The 18,528-nt window shown below is 36.8% G+C and overlaps 1 protein-coding gene across 2 annotated transcripts in view; it reads right to left on the bottom strand.

Annotated features, from left to right (window-relative positions):
• Positions 1 to 2,244: 2,244 nt before the first annotated feature.
• Positions 2,245 to 18,528, bottom strand: part of PI4K2B (phosphatidylinositol 4-kinase type 2 beta) — a 30,058-nt gene continuing 13,774 nt past the window's right edge. For both annotated transcript variants that reach the window (XM_032400115.1, XM_032400116.1), the window contains exons 6-10: positions 17,952 to 18,013; positions 16,286 to 16,385; positions 12,166 to 12,299; positions 11,546 to 11,605; positions 2,245 to 5,103 (exon numbers count right to left, since the gene is read on the bottom strand). In XM_032400115.1, the coding sequence (XP_032256006.1) occupies positions 4,930 to 5,103; positions 11,546 to 11,605; positions 12,166 to 12,299; positions 16,286 to 16,385; positions 17,952 to 18,013 (530 nt within the window). In that variant the 3' untranslated portion in view covers positions 2,245 to 4,929. The remainder of the gene's footprint in view (positions 5,104 to 11,545; positions 11,606 to 12,165; positions 12,300 to 16,285; positions 16,386 to 17,951; positions 18,014 to 18,528) is intronic.

The following is an 18,528-nucleotide window of genomic DNA, read 5'->3' as shown; positions in this document are numbered from 1 at the left end:
GCCATAGCTCTCTGGCTCCTTTGGGACTTCCTCCCCTACCATGATGAATTCTTCAATAAAAATGAGATCTCTTTTATCTAACTCTTGATGTAAATGCAGTATGAAATGTGCAGAGTCATCTATGAAATATTCTTGTCAAAAATGTTTAACCTGAACTGAGTCAAGCTTTCAGATCTCACCTCCAGTTTACAGAAAATGTAGGGAATAGAAGATCAAGCTAAACAGTAAGAGGAAATAATTACACAAATTCAGAAGGGAGGATGTTCCAAAAGTTACTGTTGTGGGGAAAGTGAAAGAACTGTTCTAGATTAGAAGATGGAACAAACAAATGCAATGAATAAAATTTGACTGGATCCCAACTCAAGGAAATCTGTTTCCTTGTTTCATTTCTTAATTTCTGATCCTCCTGCCTTTTGCCTCTTGCCTGCCTTGACTGCGCTGGTTATAGGCTCTCCAGTACAATATTGAGCAAGAGCAACGAAAGCAGGCATCCTTACCACGTAACCAATCTCTGAGGGAAAGTACAGAAGGCAGAATAATAGCGCCCCCGAAATGCCCATGTCCTGCTCTCCAGAACTTGTGAACATGTTGTATGGCCAAGGGAGGTTAACGCTGCTGATGGAATTAAGGTTGTGTATCAGCAGGCCTTAAAATACGGAGAAAACCTAGGTCATCTGGGTGGACCCAATGTAATCACAAGGGTCCTTAAAAATGCAAGACGGATGCAGAAGTCAGTGTCAGAGCTATGTGATGGGAAAAGAATTCAACCTCTTGTCGCTGGCTTTGTAGATGGGAGGAAGAGGGCTTCAAGTCAAGGAATGTGTGAGGCCTCTAGAAACCGGCAATGGTAGGAAAACAGACTCTCCCCTAGAGCCTCCAGAAAGGAATGCGGTCCTGCTCACCCCGTGATTCTAGCCCCGTGAAACCTGCATCAGACTTCAAACCTGCAGAACTTTTAAAATAACGGATCTGTATTGGTTTTGTCACTAAAGTTTGTGGCCATTTATTACAGCAGCAATCTAACAAACACAGATCCTTGAGACTTTCCAACAGTATGATGTTTGCCGTAGGGTTTTTGTGGATTTGTTGTCTGTTTGCTCTTGTATTCCTTACAGTTTATTTCTGAAGTGTATTTTTAACTCTAATATTTGCTCTGAGCCCTGTCAGCTCTCATTTTATTTCCTCCTGTTGCTTGCTATCTAATCTGAGCTTTTCCAATATTGATGTTACAGCCTTCTTTCTTAAGCTTCTATCATTCCTTGAATTTCTTCATAATTTTTAAAAATATTAGATCACTTATTTCCTCTGCTTTGCAAATGTTTTTGGGTATCTTCGCTTCCTGTGGGTATGTTACACAGGTCGTTATCCTTCTCTTAGAGCACAGTGTAAGATGTGGGTTGTGTTTAAGTGAGACGGATTTCCCTGTCTTTTTAGAAGATTCCTGTGTAGGAGGTGAGGTGGGCCAGAATAGTTTCCTAATTGTGGTTCTCCCATCCAAGTACTAACCAGGCCCGACCCTGCTTAGCTTCCGAGATCAGACGAGATCGGGCGCGTTCAGGGTGGGATGGCCGTAGACTCCTAATTGTGGTTCGAGGCTTCTCTCTGCTGCAGTTACTACGCAGGGTTGGAGAACATGGTTTTCTGTGTACCGCGTTAGTACTTTCCATATTCGGTCTCCTTGGGTCCCCTCTTCCACCCGCGTCCGAACCTTCTCTCCTTTACCTGTTCCCGCGCAGTCCTTCCTTTGCCAATGTGTGCTCCACACCCATCATTTCCCTCAGGCCAGGCCCACGTGCTCCCCGGGGCTACTTCTGAGAACTCTGCAGACCAGGTCGCCCTAGCACTCTCGTACCTTTCTGTGGGCTCCTATTCCCAGCTGCCAGCCGAATGCTCAACAGACCTGTCTGTTTCCCCACCACTAGTCCCCTTTGCTTCTGCTCACTCCTCTAAAACCTCTGTTCCCCTGTGATCTTACTGCTATTGATGGTTTTAGCCCAAACTGCTCAGATTCTGGGATTCACAGGGTTACTTACCACCTAATTTTAGTGAAGATGGTGTCACGGTGTTTTCTTCTTTTGCTATAACATAGCACCTGGGGGTTTGGGGAGATTAAAAAACCACCTGCTGTTGCTACCATGGCGCCTCCTAAAAGTGATTTTTTATATTAAAATGATTTGTATTTTTCTATTATGATGCCCAGAATAGGGCAGACTATGCTACAGCAACACATAAATTCCAGACTTCCGTGACTCAACACAAGCGCTTGTTTCTTGCTCACGTCAGTCGGCGCGCTCTCCTGGTGGTTCCCTAAGCCGTGACCAACAGGCCCCGGCCGTGTGCATTCTGTGAATTCTTTGTATATATGCCCACAGGAAGAGAAGAGGTGGTCAATCATGGCCACTGCAGGTGAAGGCAGTGAGTTTTACTGCCAGATCAGAAGTCACGTCAATCACTCGTCCCCACGTGTCACTGGCCCTGGACGAACTGCAACAGAGGCTGGGCAGAGGCAGAGCGACACTCTGTCAATCTTTGCCACAACTCTGTACCGTTGCCCAAGCACCTTGGGAGAAAAGACGGACTATCAGACGTAAGACCCTGCCTAGCTCTTCATGCGTCTGTAAGAGGATTTCGGATGTAATGTGATTAAAGAACACTCGCTATCTGTTTTTAATAAGGCTTTAATTCCATCAGTACAGAACTTTAAATAAAAAAAAAAAATTGTGACTCAAACTGTTTTCAAGTCTGCAAAAAACCTTCCACAGGTTTTCCACAGCCTCCAACTGCTGACAAATTCGGAGGAGAATAAGAAAGCATATAATTAAACAAAAGTAAAATGTCTCCAATTATAAAGGTTCCAGTTAAATATGGCTTTTAGAATTTTAAAGAATTAAACTATACCACTAATATACGAGGGAAATGGTGGTTTGCCATCATTCATAAACATAAATGTGTTCACAAATATTCTAAATATTCAATATACGTACTTCAGGAGAACCGTGACCTTAAGCAATGATTAGTCTACCAAGTTTGACACTATAAATATACTCATTGAAAAAAATTAACACAATATTTAAATAAGAATCAAGTTCATGAAAATTTACAAAATATAACCAATGTACTCTGATACTCTGACTTATGATCATATCTTAAATATTTCAACTTTACTCTTCTAGCCTGATGAGGCCATTTAAAAAATAGTTCCACACTATTTTTAACTTCAGGATATAAAACAGTAGGAATTTACTAAGTTTTCCATTATAAAAATTAATATAGCAATTCTCAAAATACTAAAAAAACCATTTTATGAAAGCAGTACTCACATTGTAACAACTTATTTCTTTAAGAACACATCTTCAAAAGGCACATTTTAATCACTAGTATTTATCTGAAGATGGTAGTTGAGTTTTGAATTTCCAGTCAGTTTCCCATGCTCTCAGCATGAAGACGGCAGGAGGTCGGGGGAGGCAGGGGACCACGGTGTCTAGGGGGCGTGTACTGAGACAGCAGTGTTCTTATTCGCCACATCCACAGAGACCAGGAGAAAGAGGTGAAGGAAGGGGGATCTGCAGACCTGTCTTCTGTCCTAATTTAACCTTCATGAAATATTTTTTACACGAAAATATTTAATTAAAAAAAAAATCACAAGACAGAAAGCTAAAAAACCAAAAGGCCCAGAACTCAAACTGCCAGTTTAGTTTGAGTGGTAATGTTACTTGTTTGGGCCTGAAGAAAAGAATGAAGCTTCTGGTTCCTTGTAATCAAATCTTTGGACTGGGCTCGTCTCAATTTAAATCACTTGGTGAGTTAAAGGTGCTACAAAGTCCTAGGATGTCTGGTATACTGATTTTCAAAATCAAATATAAATGACTTTACGGTTATCTTTGTCATGTTCCCCGTTAGTTAGGGCTGATATTTTAAAGTTGACTGTTAATTAAACTAACACTGGTAATTTCAAGTACCCTACAACATGACTGTTATTTTTAAGGACTTATGCCCTAGAACCCCAAAATGCAATCCAATATACACTTTGAGGTATGGTTTACTTTTCAGTGAAGTTAATACCAACTGAACTACTAAACTGAGTAATATCAGTACTCTAAAGTACTAACTGATTAAGTAACTGATCCCATGCAAGAAACAAAAGGGACTTTTAATGCTATTTTGGAATTTCAAAATATTGGAGATCTGCCTTAATTTCATGTTAGTCCCCTCCAGTCTCAGTTGAGTGTTTCCATTTTTTTTTTTTTAAAAGAAGGGGGAATATCTTTAGATTTGTTTCCTTACTATAACAAAATAATTGACCAAAAATATTCTGAAGTACAGAAAATAAAATGGTCACTTTTTACTCAACCAAAATATAACTTTCTGGTCCCTAACAATGGTCACTTTAGGGACTTATTCAAATTCTAAAATAGCAGCTTTTTCAATTAAGGCAACATTGCTCTATTCTTACCTGTTTTTCTATTAACCGCTTATTAAAGTTTGTAAGAGCAGTTTCACCCTCGAAGGCCTTTTATAATGTAAGAAGAGTGAACATGAACATCCTTCTCAATGTTTAAAAAAGAATATAAAAAGTTATTCAAAGTCAACAAATACCTTATTTTTCTACTTGGAATTCTAAAGTAGTTACAGTCATTTCAGAACGTATAAACCATGAAATTACCTTTTAAACTAACATCAACAACATAAAATACAATTTTTCTACAAAAATACAATATAGAAGATTTATCACTGCTTCCCTGAAATAGAAATTTAATATTTGGACAAAAAAAAACTGTAAACTTTTGATTACATTCAAAAGATAACCTTTTAAAAAGAATTACATTATTTGAGGTTTTGGCAATGGGAGCTCTGAACAGCAGATTTGCATTACTGTATTGTTTTAACGACATTGTGCCAAACGGTTTGTTTCTTTTACTCTTACGTCTGCTACCAGGAGGAAAAGAACGGCTTCCTGCAGTGGACGGTCTGGGTGAAGGCACTGCTCAGATGGACGACCCGACCCTGACTTCCACCCTGACTGCGCTCCACAAGCACACACGGCATCTGCACCAGCTGCACAGGACTCTTCCCGTCTTTCAGCGCCTGCGTAAGATTTAAGATCTGTGCGAAGAAGAGAGATTTTCACTAGTTCAAGTAAGATAAAAAACCTTCCTTCAGTTCACTGACGTGATTTTAACCATTTATTCAGAACTACAATTTTTATTTCATCCATTTATGCCCAACAGACCGAGTAAAGTAAATGGCTCCACATTCTCCATTTGACATAGAAGCTAAACGAAGACGGGTCTAAGTTGTCTGCTTGTTCCATAATTTGGCTATTGTTGATAGTGCTGCTATAGACATCAGGGGGCATGTAACCCTTCAAATCAGTATTTTTGTATTCTTTGTGTAAATTCCTATTAGTGCAATTGCTGGGTCGTAGGGTAGCTCTATTTTTAACTTTTTGAGGAACCTCCGTACTGTTTTCCAGAGTGGCTGCACCAGCTTGCATTCCCACCAGCAGTGTATGGAAGGAGCCCAAACGGCCACCACTGATGAATGGGTAAAGAAGATGTGGAACATATATATATATGTATATATAAAATATACAATGGATTATTACTCAGCCACAAGAAAAAATGAAATTTGCCATTTTCAATGATGTGGATGGAGCTAGAGAGTATTATGCTAAGCAAAATAAGTCAGAGAAAGATAAATACCATATGATTTCACTCATATGTGGAATTCATGAAACAAAACAAACTATCATAGGGGAAAAAAAGAGAGAGGCAAACCAAGAAACAGACTCTTAACTATAGAGAACTGATAGTTACCAGAGGGGAAGTGGGTGGGGGGACGAGGGAAATAGGGGATGGGATTAAAGAGGGCACTTGTGATGAGCACCAAGTGTTGTATGGAAGTGTTGAATCACTCAATCGTATACCTGAAACAAATATTACACTGTATGTTAGCTGGAATTTAATAAAAACTTAAAGAAAAAATAGTCTGCTTTTAACTACATACTTGCCTTATCCACTCATCCAATAAAAAAATTATTGCATGCCTACTACGTGCTAGGCTCTAAGCGCTGGGGCTACAACAGGAAAAAACCAAATAAAACCCCTGCTTCCATAAGGCTTACATTTTAGCAGGGGGAGGAGTCATGAAGCATGAATCAGTAAATTATACCAAGTATTACAGGGTAAAAGTGTGATGGGAAAGCATGAGGCAAGGCCGGGGGTTAAAGATTTAGGGAAGGTAGCCATTTAAAATAAAGTTTCATTTAAGAGTTTACTCTTAAATAGAAAAGATAAAACTAGGAAGAGTAAAATATATTACATTCCATGTTTAAACATACTCTCAGAATTGCTACTTGACCACATAAATAAGGTTATGAAACTCAATGCATAGCTTACAGCCTATTCTCCTCTGTTCAAATAAAATAAAATTTTAATAATTCATTTCTTTTTTTCCTGCATATCAGGTAAAAAACTCCCTTTGTTATGTACTTTAGAAACAAAGATGTCTCCTTCAGGTATTTGAAAATATTTAATATACAGATAGTATATATTTTAATGGTTCCTGTAAAGATTATTTAATAGTGATAGCATAAAGGTTTCAACATAAAGCCATACTAATAAATAAAATTCAAATACTTTGAATAGTATAAAACTGGACGGTTTAGATCCTAGAAAATCTGAAGTATTTAACACCTCAGGGAAATAAATCTTTACTAGCTACAGTAGTTACTCACTGTATTTAGGATCCCTTTTAAGTTCTTCCCTTAAAATCTTCTAGGCTGGCTATACTTGGATAACAAGACACAAAGAATTCATGAAATTCACAGTTATAAGCATTGTTTTTATCATGAAAATAAATGTGGGCACATTTATTAGTTTCTTCTTCTGGTTAGTTTCTTCTTCTGGTTTTAAAAATTCTATTCTAAAAACGTTAGTCTAAACACACTAATTTAAGTAATATCTAATATTTTCCTGACTCTAAAGACATGATTGTTGTAGAGAATCTGGAAAATAGAATGGTATAAAGAAAATGAAAGTCATTCTACAAGCTTAACAATTTTTAAATATATAATAGCAAAAATTACTCAATCCTAAACCTATCCTAAATATTAATGTTTCTTTGAAAGTTGAGAAGACACTTGATGATCTTGGATTTACTTATTAAAGAAACATCTATGGTGCATGCACTGTGTTGGGGCAGAGAGAAGACTGAACAGGAGAAAAAAACCCATATGAGCCCTTAAAGTACACACATTCTAGAAACAAACAGCCATATGAACAAATAACTAGAATAAAAAGCAATGAACACTTTAACAACAGTGGACCTATGCCCTGACTTAAAATCTGACCCCCACCCCTAGATATCACCCATTTTTTCATTTCTGAAAGAACAAACAAATATATTATTATACATTTAATCAGAGAAGACTATTTTTAGAAATAGACTAAGCACTGCAGGCAAGGAGAAACACTCTAGTCTCCATCGATGCCACATTTGAGAACTGGGTAGGGATGTGATGGTTAGGCCAAAGGCAGATGATATAAACTCACAGACTTCCACATACAGACTTTGCTCTCCTTTAGACTAGTTCACTGGTCCTCAAATTTTAGTGGGTATAAGAATTACTGCACTATGTAAAACCACACCTATTTTCTGGTTGATTTTAAGTGATAGTAAGCAATAGTAATATGCACAACATGCTGTTTCAACATCGGATTTTTGAGTCAAGGCTGACACCAGTGTATTTCCAGGGAGTGCTGCAGAAAACAGAACTCTGAGCCTAGGAAGATAGGGCTGGAGCTTGAAGGAAAACCGTCCTCCAGAGGAAGAAGAAAAGGCAACTGAGGAGTGGTAAGAAGGCACATGAGGGCGCCACTGGGAAATGGGAAACGGGAGGGAAGGATGGCTAGGAGTGGTCAGGCTTAGGGGAAGCCACCACTGCCCAGAGATAAGGCAGGTGCATGGGATGGATGCAGGAAGAGTGCCAAAGGTCCCGTGGCCTGTGCTCTAAGTCAGCACTGGAACCAATGCACACCCAGGAGTCATGGAGTCGTAAGTCACAGGAGACGTGATCAGATGTGCTTCTAGAGAGATGGTTCTGGACTACTGTGAAAGACAGGAGAAGAGGTCAGGATACGACTTACAAGATCATTAAATCCAGAGAAGAGATGGGAAGGATCGCAGGCAGAGGCAATGCCTAAATGCAGCTGATGTGCCAGACGAAGAGCTCCTTATTTTACAGACTCAACATGTTACTTAACCCCGTTGAGCCAAGTTTCCTCCACATAAAACGCAGAGAACTATGAAGAGCTGCTGTAAGGATAAGTGATACCAAACATCACAGGGGTAAAGTACTCAGGAGCTACTCAAGTGTTCGTTTTCTTTTCTTCAACATCATTTATTACTGAATCTGCAAATGAGCTTCTGGTTTAAAAGTCACTGAATAGGTGTTCACTGTGTATTCCTAGGGCAGTTTTATTTATTATTTCTGCCATTTTTTCAGACCACATGTAAAATACATTTCACATAAATATGTCCCGAAGTCCAGTGTTCCCAACAGGCGCAGTAATAGTAATATGCCTGGCATAGATAGAACACAAAATGAATGACCTTAGACTCTTAAAGACAGAGAACAAACTGAGGGTTGATGGAGGGAGGTGGGTGGGGAATGGGCTAGATGGGGGATGGGTACGAAGGTGCACACTTGTGACGAGCACTGGGTGTTGTCTGTCAGTGATGAATCACCACACTCTATTCCTGAAACTAATATTGCACTACATGTTAACTAACTAGAATTTAAATAAAAACTTGAAACATAAAAAATAATAAAACAAAATGAACGATCTTACTGACCCTGATCATGACCTACTGTATTTTTTTTTTTTAAAGATTTTATTTATTTATTTGACAGAGAGAGAGAGAGAACAAGTAGGCAGAGAGGCAGGCAGAGGGAGAGGGAGAAGCAGGCTCCCCGCCGAGCAGGGAGCCCGATGCGGGGCTCGATCCCAGGACCCTGGGACCATGACCCGAGCCGAAGGCAGCGGCTTAACCGACTGAGCCACCCAGGTGCCCCATGACCTACTGTATTTAAAGTAACATTCAAAATCTTTAACTTTAATAAACATTACCAGTCCCAGACTTAAAAAAAAAAAAAAGCCTTCATATAAGTTCTTAGTTCCAGTCCACATCTTTATGAGAAGAATTAGAACATGTCACTGATTATGTGTGCAAAACTAAAAACTTACCATAAACTAGGGCAAAAGATTTGGTTGTACCAAAGCACAAATCTGAAGTTAAGTGGAAAACTGGAGGGCAAAGAGGTTTAAAGAAAATTACAAACAATAGAAATAAAATAAGTATTTTGACTTATTTAAGGAACCAGCTGAATAATGATTTTGTTGCTGGGAACATAGGTTGCTGTTATTTGTTTTTGTTTGTTAGGCTTCTGTTTCAAAACACTGATTTACTTTAGGACATAAAATACTATCTAACTTTTCAAACAACCTTTTTTTAAAAAACAGCTAAAACCAAAAAGCTATATATATATAATCATGTACATGGTCAGGGTACCTTATTCTTTTTGGCTATCAGAAAGACAAAACCAAATTAAAATTTTAAAAAACCAAAACAAAATCAAATTAAAACATATAGCCAAGGTATCATTTTATCTTTTTCTTTCCCCAGATCTTGAGCTTGTCATTTTTACATATTATACACATTTGTGTAATACCTTAACTCATTTGTGAATGAGACAGGACATGAATAAATAAACTTAAAATAGCAGGTAGCCTCTGGTCTAGCTTTGTGACAGACCTCAGAACTGGAATGCCCCCATATCTTGTCAGACAAGCATTTTAAAATTTATATTTAAATTCCTCAGGTACTGACTTTAATCTATAATTAAAGCTGACACAATTATTTACAGCTTTTCCTTAAAAAGAATTCCTAAGATATATCTTTAGGGATAAGAGAATTCTTGGAGATGGAGCATACTGATAAATCAATTTTGTTTCAAGCGAAAGGGTCAACTTAGGGGATAATTATCTATGCCAGAAAACTTAGCTCAACTATAGTTTGGGATGGTAACACTCTTCAACATAATCATAACCACCGATCACTTGAGCCCTTCATACATGCCTGAATTACCTCACTCACCTCCCTGCAAGGCTCCCTGGCTTCAGCCGCCTCCTCTGCTGAGCAAATCTACACCTCACTGTCCAGCCCCACCTTCTGCAGTGATCCTTAATCTCTGTTTGGGTTACAGACTCCTTTTGCTGACATATAAATCCTATTGCCTATCCCCCACCCTAAAATGCACATATAAACAGAATTTAGCAGAAGTTCAGGTAGTTCACAAAAGCAATCCAGGAGGTGTCCTCTCTAGAAATATTGTCTCATCACACAACGTTTCTGAATGGTAATCTCTCACGGCTCTAATCCCTTCCACATGGAATCTGTATTCTGGCACTTACGGCCTCCAAGATCTGGCTATAGCCTACTTCTCCAGCCATTTCGCTTACTATTTAAAACTTATGATTCCAGCAAAGGACTGCATACATACAGTGGAGCACAGAGAGGTGTATGAAGTAATAATCCATCTCTTTTCCCTGACTCCTGGCCTTGTCATCACAGCACATGCTCCAGGAAAGAAGGAACTGGGTTTTGCTCATGGTTTTATTTCAATCACTAGAACACTTTCTGGCACTAGTTCTGTCAATAAATGTTTGGTGAATGAATGATTTTCTAATTTAATTATATATATTTGTTAAAGTTATATAATGTAATAATTAGTACAAAAACTAGACTTCTTTGCCCCAGGTATGCATGCAGCAAACAGCTACCTTAAATGCGTACTTTAGGAAGAAAAAGTTAATTAGTAAGTCACTAAAAGACAATGTTTACAGTAATTTATTTGTTTACAATATTTACAAAATTATTTACATTAATTTATTTTCATGTCAAGTCTTCCTTTTGGAATCTAAATACTACTAATAGAGTGGAAGGACCAGACATTATCGGTAGGTCAGCCAGCCTACAGGTCCACACCAGCAGACCTAACACCTTATATCCCTAAGTAAAGGAGGTAAGGAGTGACAGGACTGAGTTACAATCAGTACTTTTATGCCTCAATCAGTGCTCAACCTTGGTGATGTGATGATTCACTGACTGCTCCAGGAAAGGCCAAACACATTCTATGAGAAAGACAATCAACAGGCAACGGAACTTGGTATTGAAACATCCAAGCAAGTAGATTTGAGGAGGAAAAATATAGTAACACTCGGGAAAACAGTTATCAAAATGAGGACAAAGAATTCACAGGAGGGGAAACTGGCTAACAAACAATAAACAAAAAGGTAAAAAAATATCTAATTTAGAACACAAGGAAAGCCGCTACTGAAATCCACTTCATTTTTAATCACATGAGCTATTTTGGTTCAGCATAAAAGAACTGCATCTTTGGGTCACCATGGAGAAAAATGTTAACAACTGTTTCAAAGAGATTTTTTTCTTAATGAACAAGATCATAAAAAGGTTAACTTACCTGACCCCTCATCACAGACATCTGACTTTCAAAAGTGGCTTTGTTAAATCTTCTGTCGGTCTTTCATGGAACAGAAAAAAACCCCACATTATAATTCCAAAAATCAAGATCTTTGAAACAAACATTTGAAAAGAAATGTACTCTTCAACTTAGCACGTAAGGCCATTTTGAAGCCTTCCTAACAGATAAAATAATGTTTTAAAGAGTATTTTTCTTTGATTTATTTTTGGATGCCTCTAGAATGACAAGAATATTTATACTCCCAACTGGTTCCAAAAGGATTTAAAATGACCTTCCAGCCAATGGGTTTAGGCTTTTTTGAGAGGATTCAATCTTAGCAGCTCACCAAGCATTTATTATAAATTATAGAGTACTTCTGTAAAAAATCAACTTTTGAAGAAAACAACTTGTCAAGTTTTAATACAATCTCACTTCAGAGAACACTCATAATCAGTGTAACTTCACAAATTTATGCTCCTGTAAGGTAAAACTGTTAATTCCTTTTTAAGTCAGGTTCTAGTGCAAGTAGTGATACCAGAAGCAGTAAATTGCAAATTAGCTCTATTAAGAAAATCTCCTCTAAGATTTATTTCATTTTCCGCAATTAACTAAAAATTTACCTTAAAAAGTTCATGAAGATCTTCACATAAATCTTGCACAAAGTTCATGTCAGAAATATATGGTAGAATTAAGTTTCTTATTTCTTCAGAAAAAGGAACTTTTGCTTGAGGAAGCCAAGCCCAGTGAAATGGATCTAACAAAAGAGAGAGAGAGAGAAAGAAGTTATCAGAGAATGATCATCCTGATTCCAAGTTTGGTTGGTTAATTTAGACGGTAAAGCACAATCACTTCTTAGCCTTTTGGCTAAGATCAAGTGTAGATGGTAAAGCACAGGAAGGTATTACTGGAACTAATTAATTAGGTTCCTGTTAAGGGTAAAGGGTAAGAATTTCAATAATGAGTCTATCTCAAACAGCCCTACATCAAAAATATATCTGAATCTCTGGTTCCTGAGTTTGGAAATTACGGGACACCTATAATTTATTCACAGCCCCAGATCAAATACCATGGCTGACGTTTCCCTGCCCTCTTACTCACAAATCATCAGGAATTGACCACTTGCATATGCACGTAAACATATGATGTTCCAAAATTTTAAGTCATTAGTAGGTAAATAGGTAAGTGGCTTTAAGGGATCAAAGATCCATTACTCAGGCTAATTCTAGTTTTCTCCTAAGAAGACCGTTAAATATATGCAGTACTAGGATTAGAAAGATTTGTAAAGCAGTAGAATCTTCTAGAGAGGGTGCATTTTCAGATTCCTGCAAGAAAGTGCAAGGCTTGTAACAATATGATCACCCACAAAACCACTGTGGGTTCATATGATGACAACCTCCAGCTTTGATGGCTCCTACCACTTAGAAAGCCCTAAGGAAAAAAATCTGTATCTACAGTCATTCCTTCTTACTTCTCTTTTACTATATCCTTGTACACTGTGGGAAGTACACTGTCCATTCCTCTGGCCCACATCTCCCTGAAGCTATATCCAATTTCCTTTTCCCTGACCAATCACATAAAAGCCCTATTCCAAGCCTGCTTTTACTTCCAATCCCTATCCCTCAATTTCTATTATCACCATTCAAACTCTCTCATTTAGGGGCACCTGGGTGGCTTAGTTGGTTGAGCATCTGACTCGTGATTTCAGCGCAGGTCATGACCTCAGGGTTGTGGGATTAAGCCATGCATCAGGCTCTGCACTCAGCGCAGAGTCGGCTTTCCCTTTCCCTCTGCCCCTCCCCTGCTCAAGTGCACTCTTTCCTTAAATAAAAAACAAAACAAACAAAAAACCTCTCTCCCCTAAGACCACCAGTCATTTCATAAGAGTCTCTCCAAAGGCCCATTTGTTCTCATGCTACTTATCAAGTAGTACTGTTCTTGATCATCTCCCTCTGTAAAATTCTCTGTGTGGCTTTGGAAATACTACTCTCTCAAAGTGTACCTTCTATCTTTTAAGCCACTTCTCTTGTTTGCTGGCTTTTCCTCTCGTCTTCAATGCCACCATTCCCCCTTTCTCTCCTTCATTTGCTAAACATTCATGAAACATTTACTGAGTATTTGTGTATCTCATATTGTCCTAGTGATGGTATTTGTTCACCATGACCTCCCTGGGCAGTAACCACCACCACAGCTTCCACTACCACGGTGACAGTTTAAAAACTATATCCTCAATATCAATTCCTTATTTAAATTCCAGATCCTTAATTCTCATCTGCATACTTGGCAAAATTTCCCAGATGTATTGTAGGCACCTTAAACTTAACACTTTTAAAATACGATTTGCATATAAATTCCAAACTATTAGAGGAAAAAAAACAACGAAACAAAGACATCTTAAGTCAGTTCAACAAAAGATAGGAAAGGAAAAAAAAACAACTGGAATTTATGGTCGATAGAAAAAAACAAGATGGCAGGAAAAGTTCAAACACATCAGTAATTTATTGAGACTTTAACTAGGGTTGAGTATACCTATTAAAAGAATCTCAGATTGGGTAAAAAAAATATCCAGTTAAGTGTTGTTTATAAGTCATATACTTAAAACAAAATGATGGAAGTAAAAAATAAAAGTATAGAATAATACCAGGTAAATGCTAATAAAAAGAAATGAGGTGTAGCAATGTAACAACAGATAAAATAAGAAAAGCAAAAAACACTGAGGGATAAAGTGGGATATATTTCACACTAATAAAAGAACAAGCCACCAGCAAGATAAAATGCTGAGCCTTTATGTATGTGAATACACAGCAAAAAACGTATAGAAATGCAATAAGAAATTGCCAGAATCAGTCACAGTGAACTTCAACTCTAACTCTCAAAAATTAACAGATCAAAAAAAATTATGATTTGACTAACAACTAACACACTTTAATTAATAGACAGATGCAGAACTTTGTGTCCAAACACATTCTTTTCAAGTGCCTTCAAACTGGCCATCTACAAGATTATAAAGGAATTACTAACAAATTTCAAAGAGAATTCACGCAGCTGCATTCACAGATCACAAAGCAATAAAACTTGAAAATGACAATGGGCGATTCTTTTTTTTTAAATCAATTGACATAGAAAATCTAAAACCAAACAAAATCTTCCTAAGTTACTCCCGCCAAAGGGTAAATCTGATAGTATGAATATGCAGAGCAGAACAACAGAGCAGCCCCTATCTAATCTATGGCTTAGCCAAAAGGATACCTACAGAAAAATACATAGGCAAGCAAAATAGGATGAACACAACAGAAGAAAAGAATAACGATGGAAAACACAAATCAATGAAAGACAAAAAGCAAACAAAATGAAAACCTGATCAATACAAGGCCAATTATACGAAAACAATGAATCGTGGATCACTACATCAAAAACTAATGATGTACTGTATGGTGACTAACATAACATAATAAAATAAAAAAAAAAAAACAAGGCCAATTATCTTAAAAAAAAAAGTAGAAAATAAATAAGTGTAAAAAGGCCAATGCTTTACAAGTCTGTGGCAAGCCTAATGATAAAAAAAAAAAAAGCCCACTAATAAACAGTAGGAATTTAAAAAGGCACAGTCATAGATACAGAGATTATTTATTTTTTACTTATTTTTTAAAGTAAGCTCCACACCCAGCGTGGAGCCCAATGCAGGACTCAAACTCACGACCCTGAGATCAAAACCTGAGCTAAGGTCAAGAGTTGAATGCTTAAATCAACTGAGCCACCCAGGTGCCTCGATAAAGAGATTATTTTAAAAATATATTACATATATTTCAGAAATATAAAAAAATTTAAAAACTAGTACAATAACTCTTATATTTTGAATAATCTAACTATTCCCAAATTTTTACAAAACGTGTTTCACCTATCCCTGTTTTCCCTCCCCCTAAATATTTTAAGGCAAATTAGATACCATTTCCTTTCACACCTGAATACTTAATATACATAGAGGGGATTTTTTTTTTAATTATAAGACAATTCTATAAAAAACTTTGTACCCATAAATCTAGATCTCAAGATGTCATGAACAATTTTTTTTTTTTTTTTAAAGATTTTATTTATTTATTTGAGAGAGAGAGAATGAGAGAGAGCACATGAGAGGGGGGAGGGTCAGAGGGAGAAGCAGACTCCCTGCCGAGCAGGGAGCCCGATGCGGGACTCGATCCAGGGACTCCAGGATCATGACCTGAGCCGAAGGCAGTCGCTTAACCAACTGAGCCACCCAGGCGCCCTGTCATGAACAATTTTAAGCAAAATAAAAATGTCAAAAATTAGCTCAAGAAGATGTAGCAAACCAGACCAGTAACCAGAGGAGAATGAAAAGGTAGATAAAACACTACTCACTTGGAAGGGGGTAGGTAAGTCTAAACTGGTTTGTAAGTGAATACTACCCAACACATTAAAGTTAAATTCTACCCAAATATTAAAATAGATGATTCCCAATTTGTTAATATTTAAAAACTTATTCTAGAAGACTAACACAAGCCAAAAAACCAAGACCAGACCCAGTCATTCAAAGCTAAGCAAACAATACATGGCAAGGCCCACGCAATACACATTTCTGCATCCCCAGACTCTAGACCACAGCCCTAATCAATGGTTATCCTTCACCCAGGTTTTCTTCTCCTTTTTTGATATCTGTAATTTTTGTTCCCTTCTTATTCTGGAAAAGGGTAATTACAGAATCTATAGGTGGTTCTAAATACTCACATGTTCTCCATTCATCAGGATGCTTAAAAGGAAATGCCAGACCATTATCAATTGCAGCTATTTTAATAAGTGATTCTTTATTATCAATCCATTGCGTTTCCTAAAGAAGAAAAAAATGGTCTGCTGATAAAAAATTTGTATGAGTATTTCCAAAAGATCAAGTATTAAATAAATTTTTAAAAATTACTAAGGTTTAAAGACATTTCATTGGAAGAACCTATAAAAATAAAAAATAGGTTGCCAGAAAATATAAATTTTTACCTTCAAAAGGAAGAAACTGTCTTATAAATCAGTAAGAATTTCATAATCACTGTTTTTTTTTTAAATTTGTTATTATAAATTTAGATAGTAATGGTTTCATTTTTTTTCCTCTTTGGGGAAGAGGACCTGGAAATGCTAAGACTTAACAATATGTTGTTCCAGGTAATTTATTGCTATATGCACTGCTTAAATGTATGACATTTGCAAAATACTGATATTTTTAAGAGAACTTAACAAAGCTACCTTATTAAAAATTTAGTCTTTCCTAGGGTCCCCTAGAAATAGTCCAAATACAAAATGTTTCTAAATAAAATTACCCAAAGACCAAATATAATAAGGTCCAGTAGAAGGAATCTCAAGATGCTATTCATTACAGAATGTAGGCCATTCCTAACTTCTTCTACATTTTTCCATAGCTGAAACAAAGACCTTGAGAGCAAGAGGGTTTTCATGTTAAGGAGTATGTAAAGATAGATGGCTGCCATTATTAAGTGGCCAACATAAAAACAAAAGGTGAAAAAGATAAAATTAAAAGTATTAGCATGAAAGTCTGTTTGATATATGTCTGGTTTGTTTCTTTTAGTTTATATCAAATATCTGACCTCAATGAAAATGCACAAAATACTTAAAAGAATGAAGTTTTCAGTAAAATCTAATTGCTTAAGATATACCAATAAAATATATTTAGAAACTATTTTGAATGTGTATATTTATGTATTTTAAACCCATTTCTGCTACAATTGCCATTTCTTTTTTTTCTATTTACAATGTCACTGAGGTATAATTTACACACAATAAACTTCACATATTAAAGTATTCAATTTGATAAGCATTTGCAGATGTGAAACCTTCACCAAAAGTTTCCTGGTGTCCTTTGCAGTCCCTCCCTCCCTCTGCCCCACCTGCAGGCAACCACGGTCTGCTTTCTGTCACCAGGGATTAGTTTGCAGTTTCTAGATTTTTATATAAGTGGAATCAGACAGTGTGTTCCCTTTGTGTGTAGCTTCTTTCACCCAGCAGGATTTTGAGATTCATCCACATTATTGAGTAGTCTTAAGACTCAGAAAGAAGCGAATTACTAAAATGTAAACATGCTGACCAAAAATACCAGAAGCCTTTATTTTTATTACATAAAGGCAAAATAAATCTAGTGGTTCTACAACAAATTTCACAAGTTCTAAAAAAAAAAGTTTTAAAAAAATACAACATAAAAGCTACATAGAGATTTAGAAAAATAGAATTTAAAAAATACAATGTAAACAGAGGAAGAAAAAAAGATGAGAAAAACGGAAAAAGGAGATAAAATCAAGGATCTAAGTGAAGGAAATGAAGAATAACAAAATTTAAGGAATCTTTTACAGAAATTGATTGTGTGTGTATGTGTATAATTTTGAAATTTCCTTACCTTAGTTTCCTTTCCCTGTTTCTGCTTTTCATATTTGATTAACCAATTATCATTTCCCCTGTCTTTCAAGACAAAACAAATTTGTTACTTCATTTTTTATGGGTATCAGAGCTTAACAGAAAAAGGAATAATCTAGTCGCCTTTTTTTTTTTTTTTTAAAGATTTTATTTATTTATTTGAGAGAGAGAATGAGATAGAGAGAGAGCATGAGAGGGGGGAGGGTCAGAGGGAGAAGCAGACTCCCTGCTGAGCAGGGAGCCCGATGCGGGACTCGATCCTGGCACTCCAGGATCATGACCTGAGCCGAAGGCAGTTGCTTAACCAACTGAGCCACCCAGGCGCCCTCTAGTCGCCTTTTGATATTTAAGACCATGACTGGTTATCTGTGGCCTATGTTTACATATTAAAAGCTCTAATTTAACACATACAAACTAAAAAATACTTACAAATGTTAGCTAGCACTTTTTGAGAGTTTACTCTGTGCCAGGCGTTGTTGTAAGTACTTAACATGTACTAATTCATTTAATCCTCACAACCACTTTGTGAGGTATGTATAATTATTATCAAGAACTATCAA

The sequence above is a fragment of the Phoca vitulina genome, unplaced genomic scaffold, assembly GCF_004348235.1.
Source record: "Phoca vitulina isolate PV1807 unplaced genomic scaffold, GSC_HSeal_1.0 scaffold3, whole genome shotgun sequence".
Lineage (NCBI taxonomy): Eukaryota > Metazoa > Chordata > Mammalia > Carnivora > Phocidae > Phoca > Phoca vitulina.
The sequence above is the reverse complement of the archived record's forward strand: the minus strand, read 5'-3'. Positions and strand labels throughout refer to the sequence as shown.